This window comes from Gavialis gangeticus, unplaced genomic scaffold, assembly GCF_001723915.1.
Source record: "Gavialis gangeticus isolate Ggan-Ray unplaced genomic scaffold, GavGan_comp1, whole genome shotgun sequence".
Lineage (NCBI taxonomy): Eukaryota > Metazoa > Chordata > Crocodylia > Gavialidae > Gavialis > Gavialis gangeticus.
The window spans coordinates 33,135,786-33,147,359 of NW_017728994.1; the positions used below are offsets into that span (position 1 = coordinate 33,135,786).

The 11,574-nt window shown below is 48.0% G+C and overlaps 1 protein-coding gene across 1 annotated transcript in view; it reads right to left on the reverse strand.

Annotated features, from left to right (window-relative positions):
- PTPN20 (protein tyrosine phosphatase, non-receptor type 20) overlaps positions 1 to 11,574 on the reverse strand; it is a 63,295-nt gene that overhangs the window by 29,993 nt on the left and 21,728 nt on the right. The window contains exons 8-11 of the mRNA XM_019502543.1: positions 10,759 to 10,927; positions 9,539 to 9,627; positions 4,490 to 4,575; positions 1,965 to 2,080 (exon numbers count right to left, since the gene is read on the reverse strand). Of these exons, the coding sequence (XP_019358088.1) occupies positions 1,965 to 2,080; positions 4,490 to 4,575; positions 9,539 to 9,627; positions 10,759 to 10,927 (460 nt within the window). The remainder of the gene's footprint in view (positions 1 to 1,964; positions 2,081 to 4,489; positions 4,576 to 9,538; positions 9,628 to 10,758; positions 10,928 to 11,574) is intronic.

Consider the following 11,574-nt stretch of genomic DNA (forward strand, 5'->3'; position numbering starts at 1 on the left):
CTACTGATCTTCTGGGTTTAAACATGATTTTCAAAATTATTCAAATCAATTAGGCATCTACTTATCACTTTATTTATTGTGGTTACTCAGTTTATCAAATATGCAAATATAGCTGATTATTAATTTATGCAGTGAATGTCATGACATTCTGCAACAAATAATATCTCAGTTTGTCCAATTATGTCACAGGATATCTCCAAGGCCTACATTTCTGAAGCAGGATAACCTCAGCCAGTAATTCCCAAAAGGTGTGCTGTGGCACAACAGTGTACCATGTAGAGCAATGGTAGTGTGCCACAAGATCCCTTTTTGTGAGGAGGCAAATGGTCTCCTCCACTGTCCAACACCCTGTGCCTCCACTGGGCCCAGCTACTCCAGCAACACCTGCAGCTGCTTCTCTAAGGACTGCCACTGCTGCCACCACCGCCTTCTCCTTCCCTTCCCCACCCCCAGCTGCACCCCAACACCCGTATCAGGGGCTGGGACTGATGTTACATGCTCTGCTGTGAGTGAGTGGGTGGGTATTCACATAGATGGAGTTGTGGTTTGCAGCCCAGCTTGTCCCATCCACTCTCATAGTCCCAGGGCCAAAAGTAGGGGCTGCAGGTACGGTTGCCTGCATGTAGGACCCTGCAGGAGCAGTCCCAGCAGCAGGGACTTCCCTTGTCCCCTGAGGTACAGACAAGGAGCTGGGAAGGGGCAGACAGTGGAAAGAGAAGGGCACAGCAGGATGAGGTCTTGCCCCTGCCACCCATATGTGGCACAAGCTAGATCCATGATTCTCAACATTTTAGTTTCAAGGCTGTCTCCATATCCTGGGATCCAGCAGGCAGATCGAGGGCCCACACCCCCAGAAGGAGTCTGGTAGAGTCCTGCAGTCCTCCCAGGGGTGCAGGAGGGAGACTGCCACTGCTGGCTGGGACCGGTGCTGGGCACAGCTCACACCCAGAGTGGCTCCATGGAGCTGAGCCCAGCGGAGGAAGATGAGGCACAGCCCCAGCGCTATGCCCCACCTCCCTCCACCAGGCTCAGCTCCCAGCAGCTCACAGCCCCATGGAACTGAGCCCGTTCAGGGGAAATGGAGTGCAGCACCAGGGCTGCACTCTGCCTCCACCGGGCTCAGCTCCCAGCACCCCACCTCCCGCCACCGGGATGAGCTCCATGGGCTGGCAGAGCCAATCAGAGCACAGCCCAGTGGCAAGAAGGGGGCAGAGCCGGTGCTGCTCTCCAATTGGCTCTGCCAGCCCCACAGAGTGCAACCCGGTGGCCTCCCTCCACTGGGATCAGCTCCCAGCATCCCATCTCCCTCCACCAGGCTCAGCTTCCAGAGCGCAGCCCAGTGGCAGGAGACAGGGAGAGCCAGGGCTGTGCTCCCCACCAGACTGAGCCACATGGGGCTGCGGAGCCACTCAGAGTGCAGTCCTGGCTCTCCCCTACCTTCCACCAGCTGGCTGCTTCAAAATTCAAAATGTTTCAAAACTTTCAAAATGTTTCAACTGCCCTCACTTCGAGGCTGTTTCGAAGCCCTTCGTTTCATTTCGATTTCGCTGTTTTGAGCTCAAAACAAGTCAAAACAGCATCAAAACAAGACAGCCAGCGAAGCTTCACACAGCCCTATTTATTACCTGTTCTGTGTATCTAAGTGCCCCTATTATAGGAATATAATCACCCTTTGGAGATGTACAGATGTCTCTCTGTTCCTAAGAGGGGGCATTTATGTGCCCAGAGGGTGTTAAAAGAATCCTTAGGGCCATATCACAAGTTACACTTTATACATGTTAAATGCACTTAAAATTATGCCTGAAGTTCTCATAGCCAGGATAAAAACAGAGATGACTGTTGCTTCAGGTAAGCTCCATGGAACCAAATCAGCAGGTGCGCAGGCATAATAGTATTGACAGTGCTAGAGCTATGCTGGAGTTCTGGCCTAATATTTTAGGGAAAAGAGAGCATCTTACAGTTACCTCTAGGTAAAATGGAAATCCGCCGAGACGCATCATCTTCATTGTTCCAGCTGTCTGATTCAGACTCCTGGCTGTTTCTCCTAAAGCTGCTTTCATGCCCAGTGTATATCTGGGATCTGAAAAGTATTTGTTTTTGTTGTAAATGGCAGCCTTTACTGCAGTTAGAACTGCAAAAATTTCTTAGTTCTACTTTTGCTCATACCTTTCTTGAACCTTCTGATTTCAAGCACTGGTATAAGCACTGAGTGCTATGAAATCCCAGGAGCAAAAGGTTTGGGGTTTTTTGTCTGTATTTACAGCAGTGCCTATACATACAGCTGATTACAGTAGTAGCTGTTAAAAATGAAATTCCATAAAATTAACTGGATGAGAAGATGCATCCAAAAGAACTGTATTAATAGACTGTCCATATAACAACAGTTAAAGTTATATCCACCAGAAAATAGGGTCTTCAAAAGTTTTAGATAAAGAATACCTGGTAGCAATACTTATAATAAACATCAACACCATACGCTTGACATCATGGTGTACAGTAATGAGGGCCAACTTTTCTGGCAGAAGTATCTCAAAGGAGTCCTGCACCCTCCCCAAGTGTCACGCCAATCCCCTTTTCCTGCCTGATCTGCTGCTCTGCTTTCTGTTTCCTGACTGATCCATTTTCTGCTCCCTGCCCTATTTGCCGCTGTGCTGTGTATCCCCTTCTGATCTATCACAAGCCACACACAGAGGCTGCCCATGCTATTTGTGGCACTCATGCTGCAGATTGGCTATCCCCAGTGAACAGAATCAAAGGCCGAATCAAAAGCTACAATCAAAATAGATCTGAATGTGGGGAAGTCTGGATCCAAATCTGAATGTCAAGGCTATCTAGTTTGTTTTAATGGTCTAAAACTCTACATTCAGAACTCTAAGATGTATATAAAAACAGAGCTTTAGGGAAGCTTGGGTCCAGAACCACTCATTCAGCTTGAATCCATTCCTAAATGGTAGCAGATTTTTAGCCAATGAAAGCAAATGCTCAAATTTCCTCAGGATTTTAGTCTGTTGTCTTAATTATGAAGTGATTATTTCTTGTGTTGTTAATTTTACAAGGAAAAAGCATTCCCTGTGCTCTTCAGTGTAAGCAAAGGTATTTTTTTCTCTCTCCTGGTACTGGAGATGGTCCTCATTGGTTTGGGGAAAAGTACCAGTCCACTCAAACCTTCAACCAAAATGCCACCTCGTACTTTGACAGCAGGAAAATGGCTGATTCACATGTTGTTTTCCAGTTCATGTCCATGAATGTTTCCAATAAAGGCATAAAATATTTCAGTCAGTGGGTAGGTCTACATTGCAAATGAAGACATTACTGTACTTCATGCAGTAATACACCAGTTGCTTTTAAATGAACCAGCTTAGGTACAGCTTACCACTGGAGCCACAGCCACATGGAGCTCCGTCCAGGGCAATTTTTACAGCCCGAACACTTGGTGTATACTCAGTCAGCTAGTCCTCACTGGGTGCGTCTACACGAGACACTGACTGCACAGTAACCAAAAAATACTGCTCATCAGTGCATCACAGCGCAGACAGTGCTAATATGCTATTGAGCAGTATTATTAGGCTACTGAGCAGTAGCATTATGTAAAAAACATTCACTGCACAGTAACTCCAGTTACTGCACATTTATTTAGTACTTGCTATTACAAGCACTAAATACATGCACAGTAACGACTGCACAGTAGCTTCTCATGTAGACGCGCCCACTGAGTTCCATATTGCAAGGGCTACATTACTTTCACTACCCACACTAGCTAATTTAAATATAACTGGAGTATGTCTTCTTGAGTTGTAGCCATATGTCTGGATTGCTGTGTGGATGTACCTGGTACCTTACTCACAAGCTCTTTGCATGAATGCACTGTTTACTATTTACTAGTTATTCCATGTGATTGGTGACCTGTGTCACAGGATGTTATTTCTGATTACTGAAAAAATGACTCCAAAGCTAGAGTCAAGACAAACCAGTCACACCCAGTGATGTTAGTGGGAGCTAAATGTGCACAGCAAGCACATTTATACATGTCGCTATGGTGATGTTTTTACTGTGCTGCGATTTAGTTCTTCCAAAACAAAGTAGTAAATCATGGCACAGTAACAGCCTGTATTGTAGACCCCCATGTGTAGACCCCTGCGGATGCTTTGTCACTGTAGCACATTGCTACAGCAACATAGCGTCACATGTAAATGAAACCAGCATGTCTGAAAGTCAGGCCACAGGGACAATATGAATCATATGGTGCATTCTGTAAATGCAATGTGTGCTCTAGAGTCCTGATCTAAAATCTGCTCTCCTTGCACTACTATGTGGGCATTCCCCACCCCAGAAATCACTGCAGTTTCAGTAGTGCTGAATAAATATAGTTTGAACTGTCCTGTAGGAGGGCAGGAATTATACAGACATAAGTATAGACTGCTCAAAGACATGAAAGGATAAGCTGATCCTGCTATACAATATAATGAATGTTTGTGCTGGAAACATTTACCTGCCTGCAGCAACATTGGTAACGTCCTGATAAACTTGTTCTGCTGAATGATCTTGCAGGGGGGGACTACATTTGCTTTCTGAATCCTATAGAAACAAAATAAGAAAAAAATAAAAATAAAATTAAAAATCACCAGAAGGAAGCAGCAAGAACATAGCTCATTTCACTGACAATTGTTTCTCTTCTGACAAAAGGTATTTTTTTTGTCAAAGTCAGAAAACGGAAATGGATAGAATAGGTTCCCCTTCAGAACTAAATGTATGACTGACTCAGCATTGCAGAACCTAAATAGATTTAGATTAAATCTCAGATAAAAAAAAATAAAAGCAGCAAAACAAAAGCACAAGCTGCCTAGGAAAGCTGTGGAATTGCCTTAACTGAAGGTTTTTTTAAAAAGGCTAGAGGGACATGTATCTAGGACAGGTAAGGAATAGCTCATCCTACATCTGTGCAGGCGATTGGTTTAGATGACCCTTGAAGTCCTTCCAATCTTATGATTCTGTAAATACACAATCTGTCAAAAATCACTGAACCCTGGAAGAGTTTGTGTCAATTATTCCTCTCCACCCTCACAAACTGAGCACAATTACTTACAAGTCTTAACTGACACTGTGCTCTTTAATTTCCCTTTGTTGAGATACCAAAGGTATTTTTATCCCCCCCCACCCAAATTCTGTATTTATTTGCACACCATGTGCACCTTTCCGCCCAAATAATAGGCCTCCATAATTGGGCTGTGTGTTCTAACTGAGGAAGCTGATTTCTGCGCTGGAATGCAGGCACTTAAGGTGCCTAGACACATGATGATTTTCACCATTTAAAGTATTCTAAAGCCATCACTTAATACACGTGGGCAACTTTAGAATGTTTTTAAAATGGTGGAAGTTGCCTTGATTAAACCTTGTTATATGTGTTTTAAATGTAAGGCAACCTGCAGCAGGGCGTTTTAGCCTACCTAGTTGGCCTTTATTGCACATGTATTTAATGGGGCTTCCCCATGGCCTCAGGCTGCATTGTGCCGTGTCCGCACCCCCTGCCTCCTACTCTAGAGAATTACAGCAAGGCACGAAACTCACACCAAGCCATAGAATGTCTATTAAGTTTTAAGTCGTTGTACCTAAACTGTTTTAAGTAAAGCAGAAAAGTTACTCAGGCTGTCGAACATCTTGACAGATGAAAGGAGACGTGACAAAGTCAGTTAATCAGTGGTGCTTGGCAATGGTGTGGAAGAAGAGCCCAATGCACAAGTGGCAAACCTTCCCACAGTGGCTACAGGACCACTTGGTCAGATGGAGGCTGAAGTATACTCTGCTTCCTGGCTCACCTGCGGACCTCAGCCTGGGCTCTCTGATGGCTTTCCACAGTGACTGCACCAGCCTTGACCCGGCTTCTCCAGACTGACCAGTTGTAAGCAGGTTATATACCTGCACCTGTATAGGTACCCATGGATGCTAGAATGGCTGCCAGGGTATCTGCTTCCTTCCCAGACACATGTAGGAGTGACAGAGTCCTGTTATCAGTGTCCCTCACCGGCTGCAGCTGGACAGCTTGAAGTTTGCACGCCACATGCCCCCTGTCACAGCTATGCCTGAGTTGGTTCAGCAGCTGGGACAGCCTTAAAACTTCAGGCTATACAACTACAGCCAGAGGGTGAGTGGCACAGATGATGGGATTCCACCCTTCTGCATGTGACCAGCATTCAGCCATAGCGAGCCCATGCCATAACCAGTAAGATTCTAGGAAAATCTTTTTTGCTTCATTCTGCTTTCCCAAAACAAAGTGCATGTCTTATTTAGGGAAACATGATGTGTAAGAAAGTAGATGTCTATTTACCCCCAAATGATGGAGCTGTTAATGGTAAGGTATTGCTGGTCTCTGGAATCAGCACTTAACTAGTTGTAATGGGACCCCTACCCCATTACTGAAGAAAAGAGGAGCCAGGGAGAAACTGGCTCACTCCAACCCTCTGGAGGGACTAATAGAGGCAGAGAGCCCTTTAATAAAATGGCCGCATGCCCCAGATGCAGCCTTCACAATGCAGGTAGTGGTCGATCAGGTGACCCAAAGGAGAGGTTAGAGTCCTTATAAAACCAGGACCATGGCTGAGGCCTCTGCAGGGGCGAGGGTCTGACCTGTTAAGGGAGAAGGACTCCAGACCATATGGAGTTGCAAGGAAGTCCCTGCATCACTAGGCAGCTAAGCTAAGTATTTTGGCCAAATATTCAGCTTGTTTTCATGGCTTGACATTGACCCAGAGTTGGGGGAAGCCTTTTGTTTGGGAGCAGACACTTATATTTTGTTGTACTGAAGTTTGCACCAGAAAACCAGATTGTAGCTGTGGGGGAGGTGGAGGCCCCTGAGAAGGGTGCCTGGGACACACCGGGTCTTGAACACTTCAAAAGGGGAAAGGCAGCATAAGTGGGCTCCAGCTGAGAGGGCCAAAGCCCAGCTATGAGCCCTAAGAGGCTGCAGGTAGCACCAGAGGGAGTACTGGTGTCAGCTGAGGACAGTAGCATACAGCAAAAGAGACCATTCTGCATTTAGATTATGATACAGGGCATCTGCCTTTTACATACGCAAGTTGTAAAAGCATTGGAGCTAATTTTGCAGTACTGGATCATACAGTCATAGAGAAGTGGGGCTGGAAGAGACCTCCAGAGGTCACTTAGTCAACCCCCTGCCTAAGGAAGAATCATCCCTATCCAAATCATCCTATACAATCCATTACCTAAACTCTACATAAGACTACCATTAACCCGCATGCAACACCAGGACTCCAGACCTAACATCCTAGCCTGCTGCACACAAATCAGGAGAACATGGCACCCAACATCCTGCTTCTATGAAATATTGTCAGTATATGCTCAAGAGATCCCAGGTAGAGGGCCATGCCCCCTGCTACAGAGGAAGTCAAAGCCCCCCATACCCATTTGACCATAGAGTAGAGATACTTCCTGACCCCAAATATGGCACTCAGTCTGATCCTAAGTGAAGGGGCCAGATCCTCTAGGCAGGGAGTGGGGCTGGGGCTGGGGCAGGTGCTGCACAGCTGGGTGGGCGCAGGACTGAGGCATAAGCGGTTCTTACAGGGGGCAGGGCTCCTGCTGCTACGCGCACCCCTGGAAGCATGGAGATGTGTGCCCCTGGATCTGTGCTGGGCAGGGTAGGCTGCCGCTGCAGGCTGCAGCTAGGGCCAGGGTTGTGCTGGGCTCTTCCTGTGGATGACTCTAAGCAAGGCAGGTTGGACACGGTGGTCCTGGGGGCTCTGTTCCCTCCAGCCTGGCAGTGCAGCCGAGGCTGGCCGCTCTCTGCCCCCCACCCTCTCCCCAGTGGTGCAAGGCCAGGGCCAGTGCAGGGAGGTAGCCAGAGGCAGTGCAGAGCTGGGAGGTGGTGGATTTGTTGGTGCAGGGCGCGCTGGTGCCGGGCAGATACCCCAGTCGCAGGGGAAGGGGTGGCCAGATGGGTGCAGCAGGCCCTGACCCCAATCCTGATCCTGGGCCCGGCTCAGCTTCACTTCCTCCCAATCCATGCCTGGTACCAGACACCCCAGCCCCAGCCCTTCCCCTCCCCCTGCCCCTTCCCCTGCAGATTTTCCCACCTGGGGGGGCACACACATGTGCTCAACCCCCCTCAAAAAAATTTCTCCCTCCACCTATGATTGTGAGACATGTAACAGAAAAAGGGGAAGGGGGCAACCAGCAAAACCCAGAAGCATGGGAAACACTCAATGTAGCACAGACATAGCTGTTCCTAGATCATCCCCAGCCAGTGGCTGTCCAACCTCTTCTTGAACACCTCCAGTGATGTAAAGTCCACAACTTTCATAGACAGTCTATTCCACTGCCTCACTATTCTTATAGTGAAAAAGTTTTTCTAGATATCTAAGCTAAATTTACTTTGTTGCAACTTCAAGCCATTGGTCCACATCCTCCCTTCTGTAGCAAGAGGGAAAAGGTACTTTCCTTCTTTATGGCAGTCTTTCAAATATTAAAGACTACTATCAAGTCCCCTCCTAAGCACCTTTTCTGCAAGCTGAAAATGCTTAGCTCCTTCAGTCCTTCCTCATCTGTCTTGCTTTCCAAGCCTTTGATCATCTTTGTTGCCTGCCTCTGGACCCTCTCCAGCTTCTCCATGGAGCCCAAAATGTGGAGCCCAACATTGCACATACTACTCCAGGTGAGGTCTAACCAGTGCTCGGTAGAGGCACTATCACTTCCCATGTCTTGGACCTAATGCTTCTATTGCTGCATCCCAAAACCACATTCGCCTTTTGTGCAGCTGCATCACACTGCAGACCCATGGCTGGGGCCAGTCTCCATGGAGACCCCAGTCACAGGTGTGCTGTGATAGCACAAGGCTGGGGTTGCCATGAAGACCCAGCTGTGCTGGCAGGGCGTGCAGCAGGGCAGGGGGCTGCTCCGGAGCCTCTGGGAGTTTGGTCGGGGCCAGGGCAGAGCCATGATCTGCAGCCTGCATGCTCCAGGCGGGGGCACACAGGCAGCAGATCATGGCTCTGCCCCAGCTCCTTGCAGTGGTGACAGCGTGTTCGCACTCTGGGGCAGAGCCACTATCACTACCTGCGTGCCCCTGCCTGGTGCATGCAGGCTGCAGATCGCAGCTCTGCCCTGGCCCTGGACCAAGCTGCCCCCACTGCAAGATCCCAGTGGCTTCGGAGCAGCCCCCTGCCCTGCCTCCATAACAACCCCAACCTTGCATTATCAAAGCACAGCTGTGGCTGGGGTCTCTATGCAGACCGGCCCCAGCCATGCAGGCAGGGGCCACTGGGAAATGGAGTTCACGGCCAGCTGGATCCAGCCCACCAGCCAGGCTCTGCCCATCCCTGGACTCTAATCACATGTTCACATATTATTTTTTCTACCAGATCCCTGCCTTATTACAAAGTGCTGTCAGCTTTGCCATAACACATTTTCCTGATCATGGCTTATTCTCCACTAGCAAGTTGTAGCCCCTTAATTCATTAATCCATTCCCAGAAGACAGATGCAAATACATTGCCAGATAATTTCTAGACATGTCCTGCGGACATCACCTTGCTGCACATCTGACTGGATTGCTCTTCCTCTCCTTTGATAGTGAAGTTGGGCCGGTCTCCAGGGCCTCGCTCACCGCCACAGTCATCTGAAAGCAGGAAAGTGGCATCATAGAAAAATGTCTCTGCAACCAAAGATTCACATCTTCTGTGCCCCTGGCCTGGAAACTCCACCAGAGGCAGAAGCAGACACTGGCAACAAACTCCCCTTTCCCAGGTGCTCTATAGGAAAGACAACCTGGAGCGCTCCAAAAGAGACAAACCCAGCTTTGTTTTCTGGCAAACCCAACCAGAACACCAGTGAGTTTTACTGGCACATGAGGATACTATTTGAACCACCCTACACCAGTCCAACCCAAAAAGGGTGCACAGGCCCCATATTAAAGATCACCTTTTCCTTCAACTTAGAGAAACTCCTAGCTCCAGTAAGAGTTTTGCCACAAACTGTAGCAAGACCAGAAATTTACTTGGGCTGTTTATGTGGACGCTTTTGCCCTTCATGCCCCACTTGGCCCTGTAACCAATCTGAAGGCAATCTGGAGGAGTTAACCCCTTCCTTCCTGGCCCATGCCCAAAGCAGCTCCTTAGCCCATCGGAGAAAAAGCTTTTAAATACATCTCAAAGGCTGGGCATGTACCTGCCACGGGAACCTCAGTTCCAAAGGACAAAGAAAGAGATAGGAATGATTAAATAAGCAGCTCCCATTATCTGACTCAGCTTCCCAGTGATGACTTGTAGGGGCTCGTTGCTCCCAGCCTGGCTGGGCAGCCCCCCCTGCCCGTTCCTCGGTCCTCAACTGCCACCAACTGCTGCACCTTCCTGCGGAAGCGTCTCCCTGGGTGTCTGTGACATCACTGTCAGGCTCCCCTGGCAGCCCCGTGGCCCAGCCGATGTTAGAAACTCTTATTTCAGGAAGGAGCCTTTCACAGGTAACATAAGCAAAGCAAAATAGGTGCCCTTGAGGAAAAATGATCCAGTGGATAGCACACAAGCTGGGAACTCAGAAGACCAAAGCTGACTTGTTTCTTCATGCAGTAATTTCCTGTGTGACCCGGGGCAAGTCACCCAAGGCTAGATCCACACAAAGGGCTACGAGGCTAAGACATGATTTTATTCATTTAAACAGGAGTGACTCTGAAGTCAATGGTGTTATATCAGTGCTACTAATGGGAGATTCAGGTGCAAATAACAGACTCCCACTTCAGTGCAGTGGGTTTTACCTGACTGTGCTGCTGTGCTCAGGGGGGAAGATGTATTGCTGTGGCTGCCTGAAGAAGCCCGGTGCAAAGCTGTGCTTCGGCAGACCATGAGCTGAACAATTCCTTGAGCCTGGCGGAGAAGGTCTACCACCATGCAGCGTGGCAGACCAGACACCGATGTCCTATTCACCTGGCAATCACAGAAACAAATGACTTTAAATTCCTATGATGACAGGAGTTTTCATACCATGCAGTATCCCTGAGCACATTTTATGCACTGAACATTAATCTCCTACATTTTGAATGTCTGTTTTCCCTACCATTTTAGCAACCTCCTCAAACTTCTCTCCTATTTCGGGCATTATGTTGTGAGGATCGTGGAATAATTTTGTCTGCAAGAGTGTATGCTTGCATATGTGTAGCAGTAAGAAAGATGCTCTTGTGTAGAACCAAGAGGCCAGCACTCACACTCCAGGAACCAAAATATTTTCAGTTTTAAACTTTTCTCCCTTTTCCAAAAGGAAAAAAAAGGGAGAGGATGAAGGGGGTGAAATATGAAGAAAAAAATGGATTTGATTTCTTCAGCTTTTATTTGTCTCATATGTCATCCTTAAGAGAACAGAATAATTTCTAAAACAGGAGAACAAAACAACTTAAAAGGGAACTAGAAGGCAAGGGGAAGAGGAAGGGAATGGGGCGAAGGAGAAGCAGCAGCAGCGGGGACTCAGCTTCCAGCTGCCGGGACAATTCCCCACCAACTGGAAGCTGTGCCTATGCCACAGCCAGAGAGAGACTTGGGAGTGGGGGAGAGAAGCAGCAATGGCAAGAGCACAGCTA